General features: G+C 50.0%; 1 protein-coding gene across 2 annotated transcripts in view; it reads right to left on the bottom strand.

Moving 5' to 3' along the window:
- Positions 1-18,078, bottom strand: part of LOC107377128 (membrane-anchored junction protein) — a 56,278-nt gene that overhangs the window by 11,384 nt on the left and 26,816 nt on the right. For both annotated transcript variants that reach the window (XM_015946554.3, XM_054748817.2), the window contains exon 8: positions 4,170-4,236. In XM_015946554.3, coding sequence (XP_015802040.1) covers positions 4,170-4,236 — 67 coding nt within the window. The remainder of the gene's footprint in view (positions 1-4,169; positions 4,237-18,078) is intronic.

The following is an 18,078-nucleotide window of genomic DNA, read 5'->3' as shown; positions in this document are numbered from 1 at the left end:
GACCTCGTCGTCGTCGTCGTCTTCCTCCGCTTATCCGGGTCCGGGTCGCGGGGGCAGCATCCCAACTAGGGAGCTCCAGGCCGTCCTCTCCCCGGCCTTGTCCACCAGCTCCTCCGGCAGGACCCCAAGGCGTTCCCGGACCAGATTGGAGATGTAACCTCTCCAACGTGTCCTGGGTCGACCCGGGGGCCTTCTGCCGGCAGGACATGCCCGAAACACCTCCCCGGGGAGGCGTCCAGGAGGCATCCTGACCAGATGCCCAAACCACCTCAACTGGCTCCTTTCGATCCGGAGGAGCAGCGGTTCTACTCCGAGTCACTCCCGAATGTCCGAGCTCCTCACCCTATCTCTAAGGCTGAGCCCGGCCACCCTACGGAGGAAACTCATTTCGGCCGCTTGTATCCGCGATCTCGTTCTTTCGGTCATTACCCAAAGCTCATGACCATAGGTGAGGATTGGGACGTAGATCGACCGGTAAATCGAGAGCCTGGCTTTCTGGCTCAGCTCCCTCTTCCCCACGACAGATCGGCTCAGCGTCCGCATCACTGCAGACGCCGAACCAATCCGCCTGTCGATCTCCCGATCCCTCCTACCCTCACTCGTGAACAAGACCCCGAGATACTTAAACTCCTCCACTTGAGGTAGGACCTGTCCCCCGACCCGGAGGTGGCAAGCCACCCTTTTCCGGTCGAGAACCATGGTCTCAGATTTGGAGGTGCTGATCCTCATCCCAGCCGCTTCACATTCGGCCGCGAACCTACCCAGCAAGAGCTGAAGGTCAGAGCTGGATGAAGCTAGGAGGACCACATCATCCGCAAAAAGCAGAGACGAGATTCTCCTGCCACCAAACTCGACACACTCCACACCACGGCTGCGTCTAGAATTTCTGTCCATAAAAGTGATGAACAGAACCGGTGACAAAGGGCAGCCCTGGCGGAGTCCAACCCTCACTGGGAACAGGTCCGACTTACTACCGGCTATGCGGACCAAACTCACGCTCCTCTGGTAAAGGGACTGAATGGCCCTTAACAGAAAGCCACCCACCCCATACTCCTGGAGCGTCCCCCACAGGGTGCCCCTGGGGACACGGTCATAAGCCTTCTCCAAATCCACAAAGCACATGTGGATTGGTTGGGCAAACTCCCATGCCCCCTCCATCACCCTTGCAAGGGTATAGAGCTGGTCCACAGTTCCACGGCCAGGACGAAAACCACATTACTCCTCCTCTATCTGAGATTCAACTATCGATCGGACCCTCCTCTCCAGTACCTTGGAGTAGACCTTTCCAGGGAGGCTGAGGAGTGTGATCCCCCTATAGTTGGAACACACCCTCAGGTCACCCTTCTTAAAGATGGGGACCACCACCCCGGTCTGCCACTCCCTAGGAACTGCCCCCGATGACCACGCAATGTTGTAGAGACGTGTCAACCATGACAGCCCTACAACATCCATAGCCTTGAGATACCCGGGACGAACCTCATCCGCCCCCGGGGCTCCGCCGCTGTGTAGTTGTTTGACTACCTCAGCAACTTCTGCCCCCGAGATCGGACAGTCCATCCCCAGGCCTCCCAGCTCTGGTTCCTCCTCGGAATGCGCATTGGTGGGATTGAGGAGCTCCTCAAAGTATTCCTTCCACCGTCCGACTATAGCCTCAGTTGACGTCAGCAGCTCCCCATCCCCACTGTAAACAGTGTGAGCGAGTTGCTGCCTTCCTCTCCTGAGGCGCCGGACAGTTTGCCAGAACCTCTTTGGAGCCGATCGATAGTCTTTCTCCATGGCCTTACCAAACTCCTCCCACGCCCGAGATTTTGCCTCGGCAACTGTCACTGCTGCACCCCACTTGGCTATCCGGTACCTGTCTGCTGCCTCCGGAGACCCACAGACCAGCCACGCCCTGTAGGCCTCCTTCTTCAGCCTGACGGCTCCCCGAACCTCTGGTGTCCACCAGCGGGTACGGGGGTTGCCGCCACGACTGGCACCGGCCACCTTACGACCACAGCTAGCAACAGCCGCCTCGACAATCGCAGAGTGGAACTAGGCCCACTCGGACTCAATGTCCCCCACTGCTCTCGGGACGTGGTCAAAGCTCTGCCGGAGGTGGGAGTTGAAGACCGTCTTGACAGGTTCTTCTGCCAGGCGTTCCCAGCAGACCCTCACTGATGTTTTTATTTCTCTATGATCTGATGTTTGAGAATGTTATCCAGACACCTGAGGGTGTACACTCACCTAAAGGGTTATTAGGAACACCATACTAATATGGTGATTGACCCCCTTTCGCCTTCAGAACTGCCTTAATTCTACATGGCGTTGATTCAACAAGGTGCTGAAAGCATTCTTTATAAATGTCAGCCATATTGATAGGATAGCATCTTGCAGCTGATGGAGATGTGTGGGATGCACATCCAGGACACGGAGCTCCTGTTCCACCACATCCCAAAGATGCTCTATTGGGTTGAGATCTGGTGACTGTGGGGAACGATGTAGTACGGTGAACTCATCGTCATGTTCAAGAAACCAGTTTGAAATGATTGGAGCTTTATGACATGGTGCATTATCCTGCTGGAAGTAGCCATCAGAGGATGGGTACATGGTGGTCATGAAGGGATGGACATGGTCAGAAACAATTCTCAGGCAGCCTGTGGCATTTAAACCATGCCCAGTTGGCACTAAGGGGCCTAAAGTGTGGCAAGAAAGCATCCCCCACACCATTACACCACCACCACCAGCCTACACAGTGGTAACAATGCATGATAGATCCATGTTCTCATTCTGTTTACGAAAAATTCTGACTCTACCATTTGAACGTTTCAACAGAACTCCAGACTCATCAGACCAGGCAACATTTTTCCAGTCTTCAACTGTCCACTGTTTGTGAGCTGGTACAAACTGTAGCCTCTTGTTCCTGTTTGTAGTGGAGATGAGTGGTACCCGGTGGGGTCTTCTGCTGTTGTAGCTCATCCGCCTCAAGGTTGTGCGTATTGTGGCTTCACAAACGCTTTGCGCAATTCCTCGGTTGTATCGAGGGTTAGGGTCTTCTATCAGCTTGAATCAGTCGGCCCTTTCTCCTCTGACCTCTAGCATCAACAAGGCATTTTGGCCCACAGGACTGCTGCATACTGGATGTTTTTCCCTTTTCACACCATTCTTTGTAAACCCTAGAAATGATTGTGGGTGAAAATCCCAGTAGCTGAGCAGGTTGTGAAATACCCAGACCGGCCCGTCTGGCACCAACAACCACGCTCAAAATAGCTTAAGTCACCTTTCTTTCCCATTCTGACCTTCAGTTTGGAGTTCAGGAGATAGTCTTCACCAGGACCACACCCCTAAATGTACTGAAGCAACTGCCATGTGATTGGTTGATTAGATAATTGCATTAAGGTGAAGTTGAACAAGTGTTCCTAATAATCCTTTAGTAGTAGAGAACTTTTGATCATGGCTACTTTAATATATTAGAAGAAAGACTGTCACATTTGGTGGCAAGATGTCAGTGTTTGTCAACCAATAATTAATCAATAACTGAATTAGTATTTTTTTACCATAAAACCTCTAAAATTGCTGTAATTGTCTTTTATTTGGCAAAATGAAGTTTCTAGAACATGTTAATTATTCATTTCTTGAGGCACACAGAACACAATGTACAAACCTAATCCTTTTCAAAGCTTTAAAAATCATTCTGGCTCTTCCTTCTTAGTGCTAGAAAAGAAAGATCTTCATGGGAAGCATTTACATCATCTTTTTCCACTTAAAAGAAATGTTCAGAAACGTTCAGAGGTGGAAAAACGTTGGAGAAGACAAGGTGTGAGGGCACAGGATGAGAGGAGAAGAAAGGCCGTGGATGTGACGGGAGCTCAGGAGGGTAATTTGGGGACTTAGTTGCTAATCAAACTGAAGCACATCAACAGAAACACTCACGTACACACAGTTACACACTTACTCATACAATCTGATGTAATGCCATTATTACCCATAATCACCCTTGTTATCCCACCTCTCTGTGCTAATGTTAGCCCGAGGCTGCGATAAAGACGGAGATGTTATGAGTGCACTTCTATTTATAAGCAAAGGAAATGAAATAAGATGGAAATGGGGAGAGGGATGATTAGATTTAGTAAATGAAAAATATCTGGGTTAAAATTGTAAAGCTTGAACAAATCACTTAAAAGCATTACCTCATCTGAAAGTGTTGAATCCTCACGGACTTCTTTCTCTGCAGGCTGAGGCTCCAGGTTCACGTTTCTGTAAATCATCTGATTCAGTAAAGCTAGATAAAACATAATCTGGCAGTTGTACATGAAAAAGTATATTAAAATAAGCTAGGGGAGGGTAAAAATTCCTCCCAGTGTCAAAAATACTGAGATAGAAACATGTGTCCGAACTTGTAGTCATGGAAAGCAAAATTTTCATTTAAAAAATACTTTGAATTAATCCAACATCACACACAAAACATTTTTCTATTTCAACCTGTTCAATGGCAAAGTAAAGATACAATATTATATGAGGATTTTTGTAGAAAAAATACACGCAAATCTCTGTGGATCAGAAGCATTAAAGGCTTTCATACATCAACTATACTGGATTTGTCAGCCTGGCCTGCCAGACTTGCCCACTGTCTAAGACAACTTCCCATAAGGACGCATTGGCAAGGCTGGCCAGGCTATGGATTTGTAGCATTGATGTCAGTGGCCTATGGTATGAGTGCCTGCCCTGGGACTGGGAGATTGGGGTTCAAATCCCAGTTGGATCATACCAAAGACTTAAAAAAAATGGGACCCAATGCTTCCCCACTTGAAACTCAGCATGAAGGTGCTGGGTTTGGGAGGTTAAAGCTCTTTGTGGTTGTGTCTGCAGCTCACCACTCCCCAGGGGATGGGTCAAATGCAGAGAACAAATTTTGCACACTAGTGTGTGTGTGTGTTTCTGACAACTAATGGGATTAAAACTGAACTTTCACATTTAATTTTTCTTGGTATTGTATCAGCTTTCATCTACAAAAATGTACTCTGGACACCCTTTCTTCCAGAATTCTTGCTTCTATCGGGTCAATTTTTATGATTGGCTGCTCTATAGTAGACGTTGGTGGAGAGCTGTGGTTTTATTAACCATGAAATTAAAATGAACAGTGTTTGCCTTTCATGGTGCCACGGCTGAAATGCCAGCACCACGCCTATAAAATACCAATATACATACATATTTTAAACTGGGACATCGTTTTTACTTCAATTCAACCTGCGCTGCTTCCCAAAGACGCAGCAGGAACCACTCTGTTGTTGCACATGTTGTTGCATGTAGGCAGTATGGGGGAGAAGGTCGGACATTTGTGTAGCAGTTGTTTACAGCAGCACACAGAGTGTTGAGTTCAAAGACAGTTAGCAGAAGATTTATATAGCTTTTGATTAACATATTTCAAAGGCAGTAAGTTATAGATGACCGTTTGCAATTGCTTACTGTAAAGTATGTCACAAGTGAGTACACCCTTTGCATTTTTGTAAATATTTTTTTTTACATCTTTTTATGGCGACCCAAGACGGCCTCCAACAGTCTACAAGCATGCTTGAAAACCTACGAATTCTTTCTGCAACCGAACAATGAAAACAAAACTTTGGGACACCGAAGCAGCAAGACTCCGCCTCTCTGAGCTTCGGTCTCAATTTATGTTTAAAATGCGAACTATAAACTACACACAAGTTTTTATTTTTGTTAATGGCCCGAGTTAAATCAGAATTATGCTTAAAATAATTAAACTACATTTTTAGACCATCAGATAAATTGTGAAAACCATGATTTTGTGATCAGTGAGAGCTGAGAGGAGATGTGCTCATGAAAAAAAAACCCCACCACAAATACATGAGATCCCTTTGCTGTTGGTGGAAATTTCACATATTCTACCGATAAGGACAGGCTCAGCAGCGTTTTGCTGCAGAGGAAGCTCAGTGACAGCAGATGTGAGCTGTCACTTGGAGCGGGCAAAACTAACCAATCAGAGGACAGAGAAGATCTGCCACAGGCCACGCCTCCAGAGTGTCAAAACCCCTTAACAGCCGAGCGAGCGGAGTCAGAAATCGAGCGCGCAGAGAGGCTGCCGCGCGCGCGCGTTTTCCTCTGCCGTATGCTCATTGGCAACGCGCGTACGCAGGTTTGTCACTTGTGCACATCCTTGCTCCCTCTCAGTGCACAAATGACCTCTCGCCATGTATATTTTCACTCGCGAGTCCCGTTCACACGCACGATGTGGACCCGTGCACGCGGAATTGGCACGGGTCTAACCCCATACAGGAGGCGTAGCCCCTGGTAGATGGAGCATTTTCACCAATTTTAAGTGTGTTTCTTGGCTCTCTTGGGCATGTTTTTGTAAAAACTTCCTCACTATTTACACACTGTAAGCCACCATTTGCCGTCAATTTCTCCATTCGCGCATGAGCAGCGTGGACTTCCTTTCGGTTTCCTCCATGGCCACTGCCATTTCAAACTTTATCGCGCATGCGCCTAGCAACTTGTGCCTGTCTTTATGTTCTTTTCTAGCAAACAGTCAGGGAACACGGAGGCAGTCTTGAATCGATCACGGGCAGAAATCCCATTTAAGTTTTTTGGGGGAAAGTAAACAGTCAAATTTCAGAGAGTAATTTTTGGGAGGGACATGAAAAAAATGGTTGCTTCCTGCTGTTTGGCAACTAGCAGGGTGAGCCTCCATCATGAGCAAGTTCACTGAGAAACCAGCCAATCAGAGGGGAGAATTAATACAGAGAAGGACTCCAAGTCCTGTTCTTTTCTGCTCCCCTCTTCTCCAACTAACTTCTGGGTCCTGAAACAGGAGCACTAGAGCTTTTTCCCCACAGAGATCCACTCACAAGGCATTCTAGACAGATGAGGCATACTAGAGTAGCCTGGCCTGCCAGACATCCTCTGTTTAATTCTGCATAGAGAAAGAGTCTGGTAACGCACAGGCAGAGAGGCACTTAAGGGGCGGGACAAGGCAGCTCGAAAATAACCAATCAGGAAAAAAAGACGGAAATGCCAACTGTATCGCGCAATGCTGCAGTTTTCTAGCTGTGGTAAAAAAAAGGTGTCTGGCAACGGCGCAAACATCTAATTTTTTAGAAGAAATGCTTTTAGCTGTCATGTTCTGCAGGGGAGATGGCAGACCATGTGTGGTGGTGGGTTTCAGGAGGCAGAAGAGCAGGCAAACGGATGAAAAAATAAAACTATGTTTAATTGTAGACTGGGAGCGACAGGACAACCGAACATGCACAAACGACAATGATCCGACAAAGACAGCAACAAGGAGGGAGGTATAAATACACAAGGGAATCAGGAACACATGGGCAGAGTAATGAGGGACAGGTGAGAACAATAAGGTTAATCAAGGGCAGGAGAGACACAGTCAGGGAGGCTGGGGCGGATCATGACATTAGCGCTTCTACTTAATGTGGTTTTAAAGACATTTGAGTCACTTAGAGCAGAGGAAAGAGCTGCAGCGAATTCCGCCACTGTCTTAGTTTATGAGAAACTGAGCGTCGCTGTGTGTGACGTCCGTGACTCTGTAGTTTTTTTTTAAGCTGTAGTCAAAAATGGAGTCTGGCGACGGCGCAAACATCTTTCTTTAGAAGACAGGCTTTTAGCGCTTCTACTTGTTGTTGGTTTAAAGACGTGTCCAAGTCATTTAGAACAGAACAGCCACAGCGAACTTCGCTTCAGTCGCCAAGTTCGACAAACTTGGCGTTATGGTGTGTGACGTACGACTCAGCGATGATTGGCTCGGTTAGAATTCTCAGGGGGTGAGGTTATTTGAACTGGAGAATTTCCAGACTCCTTCTTGTGCAGAATTAAACAGAGGAGGAGTCTGGCAGGCCAGGCTAATACTAGAGACCACTGCAGATGTGTTGGGATAAAGAACAAGGGAACTTGGTCTTTCAATGCGTAACGTTGGAATGTTTATGTCACGTTCAGAACTTGGAAGACCCGTGATGACACCAAACACAGTAAAAAGTTAAATAAAAAGTCTTTATTAGATTATGCGTTACCGAAGAGGGCGAGGCAGGAGACAGAGTCGGAGAGGAGGCATAAGTTAAAACCAGATCGGGACGAGCAGGTACAGGGAACAGCCTGGAAACGAGGTAAAAGTCAGGCGAGGGTCGTGGTGGCAGGCAGAGTTCAAGGCAGGGGTCAGGCGTGAAAATGAGTTCCGGAGGCTGCGATCAGACAAGGTGAAAGGCTGGAAAATTTACTGGCAAGAGCGTTCAACAATCTGGCACTGGTTGGAGAGCAGGCTGGGAGTTAAATAGCAGAGGGAGCAGGTGTGTGGGATGAGCTGATGCCAGGAACAGGTGAGATGAATGAAGCTGATGAGGTGCAGGCTGAGGTTGCTGTGGAAACAGCTCATGGCAGCAGAGGCAGAGGAGGGTGAAAGACAGGGAGTCATGACAGAACCCCCCCCCCTCAGGGGCGGTTTCCAGACACCCACAGGAAACCAGAGCAGAGCGGGAGGAGGGGGACCAGGAGGGTGGGCCAGAGCAGGGCGGGAGGAGGGGGACCAGGAGGGAAAGCCAGAGCAGGGCGGGAGGAGGGGGACCAGGAAGGAGGGCCAGAGGAGCCTGGGGGGCCAGCGACAGGGAACCAGAAGCCGGGACCTAGGGAGTCTTGGGGGCCGACGGCAATGGGCGAGGACCGGACTGGTGGTGATGGCTGCCATTGACCGACCTGGAGTCAGCGGGGACATAGACCCTGGAGACTCAGGCGGGGATGTAGACTCTGGAGACTCAGGCGGGGACGTAGACTCTGGAGACTGAGGAGGGGACGAAGACTCTGGAGACTGAGGAGGGGACGAAGACTCTAGAAACTGAGGAGGGGATGAAGACTCTGGAGACTGAGGAGGGGACGAAGACTCTGGAAACTGAGGAGGGGACGAAGATTCTGGAGACTGAGGAGGGGACGAGGACTCTGGTGACTGACGAAGAGACATGGACTCTGGAGACTGAGGAGGGGACGAGGACTCTGGAGACTGACGAAGAGACGTGGACTCTGCAGGCTGACGGGATGAAGACGTGGACTCTGCAGGCTGATGGGACAAAGACGTGGACTCTGCAGGCTGATGGGACAAAGACGTGGATCCTGCAGGCTGATGGGAGGAAGCCTCTTGGACAGGCGGAGCTGTCTTGACTGGAGGCGTAGCCGCTGCAGGGGGAGCCTCTTGGACAGGCGGAGCTGACTCGACTGGAGGCGTAGCCGCTTCAGGGGGAGCCTCTTGGACAAGCTGGATGGGGGACTCTTGGACAGGCTGGACCGGAGCCTCTTGGACAGGCTGGACCGAATGTGGTGCGACCTCCGGGACCACCACTGGAACAGGATGTGGTGCGACCTCCGGGACCACCGCTGGAACAGGATGCGGTGCGACCTCCGGGACCACCCCTGGAACAGGGTGCGGTGCGACCTCCGGGACCACCGGTGGAACTGGATGTCCCCTGGGACCACCGTGGGACCTGGCTGTGCCAGTTCTGTGTCGGCGTTGGGTCTATGTTTTGGCCAGATTGTTCTGTCACGTTCAGAACTTGGAAGACCCGTGATGACACCAAACACAGTAAAAAGTTAAATAAAAAGTCTTTATTAGATGTGGTGTTACCAAAGAGGGCGAGGCAGGAGACAGAGTCGGAGAGGAGGCGTGGGTCAAAACCAGATCGGGACGAGCAGGTACAGGGAACAGCCTGGAGACGAGGTAAAAGTCAGGCGAGGGTCGTGGTGGCAGGCAGAGTTCAAGGCAGGGGTCAGGCGTGAAAACGAGGTCCGGAGGCTGAGATCAGGCAAGGTGAAAGGCTGGAAGATTTTCTAGCAAGGAGCGTTCAATAATCTGGCACCGGTTGGAGAGCAGGCTGGGAGTTAAATAGCAGAGGGAGCAGGTGTATGGGATGAGCTGATGACAGGAACAGGTGAGATGAATGAAGTTGATGAGGTGCAGGCTGAGGGTGCTGTGGAAACAGGTCATCGCAGCAGAGGCAGAGGAGGGTGAAAGACAGGGAGTCATGACAGTTTATTATTTTTATTTTATTTACTTATGTTTTTAGAGGATAGCCTCATATTTACTACCTAAAACTAACTTCAGGGTAGTTTAATTTTGCGTTTCATGGTGATGATGTAGATGTTTCAAAAACCAAAACTTTTGGGTCACTTTTCTTTTAAACCATTCAAAGACATTAAAGTTAATCTGCTGCTCATCATATATGTTTAAAAAGATTGATAGTAGATGTCTGGAGAAAATATCCAGTCTGTCTAATAAAAGATAAAACAACTACCTTTTAGGTTTTTAAGGATTTGAGATTTCTTAACTTATTCAGTTGTTAATATATAAAAACAATTAAATTAGTAACAAAACAGCTTTTGACACCTTTAATTTTAATGATAACTAGTAGGAATAATATTTGGACTGGGATCAATTATATTACTGCAATCTAAAATAGGAATTAGGTTGAAAATGGTGTGATTGTTGATGAAATGTTAAAATGGCCCACCACACATACGGGTCATGCTTCTGCTCGCAGACTGATGCCATTAATAACAAGGTGCTTCATTAAGTTGCTGGTATTTCCATATTTAGAGACACAATTTAGCTGTTTCCTTTTACTTTAGATTTTGATCCATTGTGGTCTGTGGGACAATTTTATGCAGTCCCCCAAGGATTTCCGCCTATAATCTGTTTTTATTGTGTCCTTCTTATGTAAGGTAGGTGTGAACACATGGTGGAACTGTGACCTACGGGGTGAGTTGGGTGATTGCAGGTAGGATATAGGCCCAATCCCAATACTCACACTGCGGTCTTCAGCAAAGTGCACTTGGAGAAAGTGTGCAGTAAGGCTTCGAGTGCTTGGTACACAAGTGTGCAAATAATTGCCAAATTAAGACAGGGGACACTGCGTCATCGATTGCAATGCATGCCGGGATGCTGGTCGCTGTGATACTTAAAAAAAACACAACTTTATTAACAACTTTCAAACAATCAAACTATTAGAAATATTTTTACATTTGTTGCTGCTTTGTCTAAAAGTTTTAGAGCATCAACTAATCAACCTAAAATGAACTACTTTCATCAGAAAATACATATTTTCATAAAAGGAACTTGAGCCTGTTCTCCCGCAGCATTGGATTGTGGGTAATACAATTCACCCAAGTCCACATTGACGCAGACTTGGGTGAAGTGCAGATCAAGGACGCAAAAGGTGCGTGATCAACTTCCACAATTGAGAATCGGGACACCCCTGGTCGGAATCGCGCAATTGAAGGGCGCAAATGTGGAAGTGCGAGTATTGGGATTGGGCTGTGTACAGGTGGGAGGAAGCTGATGCCATCATCAGAATACCAAAGGAACACAATTCATTGACATAAAGTACATGATCGTGGGTCTCTGTGAAAATAAATTGCAACATTCGAGCCTTGGACTGACACCATATATACATTTGAAAAAATATTCTCATCAAATTTGCACCGATCTCAGGGGTGCCCCTAAATCGCCAGAACATTCCGAGAATCTGGTAAAAAAAAACGGCGAAATCACATCGCTGAATGAAGTTGACACTGGTAAGCTTAAACAAAGTACCTATCACACAGTATTAACCCCGGGTTGCAGTTTCAGATAAGTGTGCTATAGTTGTTTTTCAAAGAAACAAAAGGCAACAGAGGAAGAAAGCTCTGGTCAGGAAAAAGAACCAATGCCACATTATGCAGGATTTGTTGTCAAACAGGATAAACGTTCCCATATCCAAGGTGGTGCTCACTCCTCAACCCTGCCAAATGGACCTCAAGGGATAAACCATCAACCCTGCTCGATGGTTAATTTTCCTCATGGGGTCACACCCATTAGGACAGTGGGAGGGTTAAACAACATTGGCATCTAGGTGAGACAAGTGTCATAATTCAATATGCAGTGGAAATCCACATTTCATATTCTCAGATTAACTTTAGTTGGATTCACACGAAGGACAACAACCATTTTTCACACAAAGCTTTTCTTTCTCTCACACTTAGCAGCAAAAAGGGGAAATGGCCTGCAGTCATAAAAATTCCAAGATCCCTTTTCAGCACATCTGGTTAACTCCTACGATTCTCTCCCTGTGTTGTAAATTGCACCAATTTGACAGGGTTTTCCTTCTTTACCAGTCGGAGAAGCAGGACGATATCAGAAACTGGTCTGTTGTACATCCACCGGTCAAGACTGACCCTTACCTGTCAGGTTTGGTGGCAGAGCTGAAGCGTAGCTGAGATGATCTGTTGCCCAGACGCGGAGTGGTGGAGGTAAACAGCGTGGTTAAATCCTTTAGGTTAGGTTTGAGGGCTTGTAAGCCTGAGAACTCGATTCAAAGTCTGGTAGGAACGATGACAGAGTAATGAATGAATGCCGGCACTTCCGTTTATAGTGTCGGCGTGATGACGTCGGCAGAGGGAATGTTGGGAAGTGGCGGCGAGAATGCCGGGAAATGGAGTCAGTTAGAGGAGTTCGTGACAGGACCCCCCCCCCCCCCCCCCCCCCCCCCGAGGGACGGCTCCCGAAGTCCCAGGATGGCAGGCCCAGAAGTCAGACAGCAGGGTAGGGTCGACAAACGTGCTCGTGGGCTCCCATGAGCGCTCCTCCGGGCCGTACCCCTCCCAGTCCACTAGGTACTGCCAACCACGTCCCCGGCGGCAAGCGTCCAGAACCTTGCGGACCGTGTAGATACGATCCCCCTCCTCACTGCGGGGCGGAGGCACCCGGGTCAGCGGAGGGTGGAGAGGAGAGGAGACAACCGGCTTCAGCTGGGAGACGTGAAAGACCGGGTGGATCCGGAGAGCAGCCGAAAGGCGCAGACGGTAAGTGACTGGATTGATGACCCTGAGGACAGGGAACGGATCCAGGAAGTGAGGTGTGAGCTTCCTGGAGCCAACCGGCATCCTCAGATTGGCGGAGGAGAGCCACACCTGGTCGCCAGACCGGAAGACGGGGCCAGGCCGGTGGCGGCGGCGATGTTGACGGGCATACTCCGTGTTGGTCCGGGTGATGGCCGCACGGGCCTGGATCCAGGCGAGCCGACAGCGGCAGACCAGCGTCTGGGCAGCAGGGACCTCCACCTCAGGCACCTGATGGTCGAACAGAGGGGGCTGGTACCCATAACAGGTCTCGAAGTGAGACAGACTCGTGGCAGAGGAGGTCTGGAGGTTGTGGGACAGTTCCGCCCACAGGAGGAAGCGGGGCCAGGTGGTCGGCTGGGACGAAGCGAAGCAGCGCAAGTAGCGTCCAAGCTGCTGGTTAGCTCTCTCTGTCTGACCATTAGTCTGAGGATGGTACCCAGAGGACAGGCTGGTGGAAGCGCCGACCAGGCGACAGAACGCTTTCCAGAAGCGTGAGACGAACTGGGGGTCCTTGGTCGGAAACCACGTCCTGAGGGAAACCAAGGAGCCGCACCACCTGTTTGAGGAGCAGTTTGGCCGTTCTCTTGGCAGTGGGGAGGCCGGCCAGGGCCACTAAGTGCACGGCCTTGGAGAAACGGTCCGTGGTAGTCAATATGGTGTCCAGGTGGTCGACGGCCTGCAGTCCTGTGACAAAATCCAGCCTGATGTGTGACTACGGCCGCTTGGGCACAGGGAGAGGTTGTAAATCTCCAGCGCCGGGTCAGTTCGAGGACTTTGATCGAGCACACATATCACATGCAGCAGTGAACTTGCGGACATCCCTCCTCATGGAAGGCCACCAGAGAGCCTGACGGAGGAACTGGAGGGTACAGGCTTGTCCTTGATGTCCCGCAAGCCGTGAACAATGCCCCCACGTGAGTGCCTCTTGTCGGCAGGAAACTGGAACGTAGAGACGGTTCGGTGGAGTCTCTGGGGTCGCCGGATCGCCAGGAAGTGCGACCCGTATGGATTGCTCCAACGGCCATTGGAGGGAGGCCAGGAAGCGTTGAGTCGGCAGAATGGTCAGAGGCTCCGGGGGGCTTCAATCTGGAGCGAAACGCAGAGAGAGAGTGTCCGCCTTGAGGTTCTTGGAGCCGGGCCGGTAGGCGATATGAAAGTTGTACGGCTCGAAAAAAAAGGGCCCACCGGGCCTGACGAGGGTTGAGTTGGTGGGCAGTCTGTAGATGGATGAGATTCTGGTGGTCAGTGCAGATCGGAAAAGGATCGGTGGTCCCCAAGAGCCACTGCCGCCATTCCTCCAGAGCCCATTTTATCGCCAGCAGTTCTCTGTCGCCGACCCCATAGTTCTGCTGTGTGGGGGAAAACTTCCGGGAGAAGTGGGCGCATGGGTGGAACTTAGAGTCCGGGCCCCGTTGCGAGAGGACGGCCCCCGCTCCCACGTCAGAGACGTCCACCTCCACGACGAAGGGCCGGTTCTGGTCCGGGTGGAGGAGGATGGGTTCCTTAATAAAACGCCCGACCAGCTCATGGAAGGCACGGACAGCCTCTGGAGTAAGGCAGAAAGGGCGAGGCTGGTTGGTGGTTTTGGTGAGTGAGGTCAGAGGCGCTGCGAGGGAACTGAAGTTGCGTATGAACCTCCGGTAAAAGTTCGAGAAACCCAGGAAGCTTTGCAACTGCTTCAGGGTTGTGGGTAGAGGCCACTGAGCCACTGCCTGAACCTTCTGAGGGTCCATATTCAGACCCCGGGAGGAGATGGTAAAACCCAGGAAGGAGGTGGGACTCCTGGTGAAACGCACACTTCTCCAGTTTGCAGTACAGCTCATGATCCAGGAGGCGGGATAGAACAGCCCGAATATGCCGGATGTGCTCTTCGGCCGTGCGGGAGTAGATGAGGATATCATCTAGATATACAAAGACCCAGCGGCCAAACATGTCTCTTAGCACATCTGTAATGAACCACTGGAAGATGGCAGGGCTGTTGCAGAGGCCAAAAGGCATCACTAAATATTCATAGTGGCCGGTGGGTGTGATAAACGCGGTCTTCCACTCCTCACCCTCCCTGATACGGATCAGGTTGTAAGCGCTGCGCAGGTCCAGTTTGGTAAATACAGCGGCTTGGGTGACGGCATCCAGGGCGGTGCCCATGAGAGGAAGAGGGTGATGGTCCCGGATCGTTATTTTATTTAACCCTCTATAGCAGGGGTGTCAAACTTATTTTAGCTCAGCGGCCACATTGAGGGAAATCTAGTCCCAAGTGGGCCGGACCGGTAAATTAAAAACAACTTCAGATTGTTTTCTTTGTTTTAACACAATCAATATAAAACAAGGCTGGAGCCTGAGGACAGTGTATCAAAAATAGTACAAGTACAACACCTGAAGTGTACTTGAAAATTTGAAAAATATAAAAAATCAATCAATAAAAAAAGCATTCCTTAGTGATTCAAAGAGCTTACAGATCACATGGCTAGATCAGTTTCATGCAGCACTTAAAGTATATTTGACTCATTTTACTTTACATCTTTTAGCTTTCACCAGCACATCAATATTAGAAGTCACATCCTGAGTGGCAGCCAACTTCAGGATGTGATTCAAGTTCTTGTGTGAGCCTTGAGTGCAGCTTTGTTTTATTTATCCTCCTTACAGAGAAAACTTGCTCACAAAGATAAGTTTATTTTCACTCTACATTGTAAAGTATGAAAATAAAGTTTACACAACCATCCCGTGGGCTGGATTTAACCCGCTTGCAGGCCGGATTCGGCCCGCGGGCCGCATGTTTGACACTCCTGCTCTATAGTCAATACAGGGCCGGAGATCTCCCTCCTTCTTCTTTACAAAAAAAAAAAAACAAAACAAAAAAAAACTGCTGCACCAGGGGATGTTGAGGGGCGGATGAACCCCTTCTGGAGGGCATCCGTTATGTAATTGTCCATAGCCCGGGTCTCCGCCGGAGAGAGAGAGAGAGTAGAGGCGACCCCGAGGGGGGGGGGGGGGGGGTGGCGGGCCGGGCTGGAGCCTGATCTCCAGGTCATAGGGTCGATGAGGAGGTAGCCTGGTAGTGGGTTCTTTAGCGAAGACCTGAGCGAGGTTGTGGTATTGATGAGGAACGAGCGTCAGGTCTACGTCCTGGGGAGGAGTTACTCCAGTCTGCGGTGTAGGGGAGCCATAGTGGTTCTGGCAACCTGCGCCCCAGGCCAGGACCTTACTGGTGGACCAGGAGATGTGAGGCTCATGACGGCAGAACCAGGAATGACCCAGGATGAGTGGCGTAGCCGGAGTCTGGATGACCAGGAAGTGGAGGGTCTCCAGGTGTTGGTCAATAGTCATGTGGAGACCCTGGGTTCGGTGGGTGAGAGGGTACGGCATGATTGGCCGGCCGTCCACAGAGGTCACAGGGATGGGTCGGTCGAGAGCAGTGAGGGGTATTTTGAGCTGAGTAACCAGTCCTTGATCGATAAAACACTCCGCTGCCCCAGTGTCTAAAAGAGCCTCCAGTCTGGTCGGGCCTTGGTCCAGGTGGAGGGAGACCGGGAGAGTGGTGGGGTGTGGAGCCAGAAAAGTGGAGACTTTGGGTGGGACAGCCCCTACTCCGACGCGGAGGGACCATTTCCCGGTCATTTTGGGCACGTGCCACGGTGGTGACCCAAATCCCCACAGTACGCACGTCGTCCCTCCTGATAGCGCCGTGCCCGTTCCTCAGGAGGGAGATGTCCGAGCTGCATCGGCTCCTCCGTTGGTTGGTGAGCCAGACGACGGGGTGACGTTCTGGTGTGAATGGGAGCTGACATGGTGCTCGGCCTGTTCAGGATGCAGCGGTCCAGCTGGAGGGCCAGGTCCACTGCCAGGTCCAGGGGGGTTGGGGCCTCGTGTCCGATCATGCCCTCCCGGATTCTAGGTGACAACCCCTCCAGATAAACGGCCTTTAGAGCGGCGTCATCCCACCTCAACCGAGCGGCTGTCATCCGGAAGCGAGAGGTGTACTGAGCCACTGTCTGGGAGCCCTGACGAAGCTGAAGCAGCCGAGTCTCGTCCGAGACCTCGCTGCTGGGATGAACAAATGTCTTTTTTGTCTCCTTCACAAAAGTGTCATAGTCATTGCAGGCAGGAGATTTTTGATTATAAAGAGCCGCCGCCCATTCACCGGCTCGACCAGTCAGCAGTGAGGTCAGCAGGGCGACGCTAGAGTGGGAAGTAGGGTAGCGTGCCGGCTGGCACTCAAAAGTCATTGCCAGGGTCGCCAGCATGCCCTCCGGGGACCCCCTGGTTCCGTCCCACTTATCTGGAAGGCTGAGGCATGGTCCCATCGTCTCAAAGACGGCCGAGGTCCGTTGTTGCAGGGCAGTAGAGAGCTGGAGAACTAGCTCGGTGAGTGACTCGATCTTCGTGGCTTGGTGATCAGCTACGGCACGGAGCTGGTTCATTTCTGCCGTATGCTGATCCATAGCTGCGCGCAGTTGAACCACTTCAACACGCAGATGAGCAAACTCCGCTGGGTCAACTTGGGACTCTGTCATCCTGTCAGGTTTGGTGGCAGAGCTGAAGCGTAGCGGAGATGATCTGTTGCCCAGAAGCGGAGTGGTGGAGGTAAACAGCGTGGTTAAATCCTTTAGGTTAGGTTTGAGGGCTGGTAAGCCTGAGAACTCGATTCAAAGTCTGGTAGGAACGATGACAGAGTAATGAATGAATGCCGGCACTTCCGTTTATAGTGTCGGCATGATGACGTCGGCGGCCACGTCGGTGGCGGGAGTGTTGGGAAGTGGTGGCGAGAATGCCGGGAAATGGAGTCAGCTGGAGGAGTTCGTGACATTACCCAAGATAGGGGTGGTCGTAAAACTTCTCTGAGGTTTTCTTCTGGAAGCTTCAGACTTCAGTCCTTATAAAAGCTTATATTTTTGTTTATCTAAAATCCAAGATGGTGTTTTAGGTTGTTTACCATTAAAAAATTGAGGTGTTCAAAGTAAATGTTTAAACTCTTATCAGTTAAAAACCTAAATGCTTGTTTGTGTTCCTCTTTTATGTTAAACATCTGCCATTTTTGTTTCTCCAGTTAAAATTCATGCTAATGTCGAGTTTTAAGACATGAATTTAGTTCTTTCCTGTTTAAAGTAATACTTTTGATGCCTCATCTGGACAACTTTGGTAAATTGTGAAATGAACTTTTCACTGTTTGGAAGGGGTTATTTGAAAGAGCCATAGTGCCATCCAGTTGTTAATGAG

The sequence above is a fragment of the Nothobranchius furzeri genome, chromosome 14, assembly GCF_043380555.1.
Source record: "Nothobranchius furzeri strain GRZ-AD chromosome 14, NfurGRZ-RIMD1, whole genome shotgun sequence".
Taxonomy (NCBI): Eukaryota; Metazoa; Chordata; class Actinopteri; order Cyprinodontiformes; family Nothobranchiidae; genus Nothobranchius; species Nothobranchius furzeri.
The sequence above is the reverse complement of the archived record's forward strand: the minus strand, read 5'-3'. Positions and strand labels throughout refer to the sequence as shown.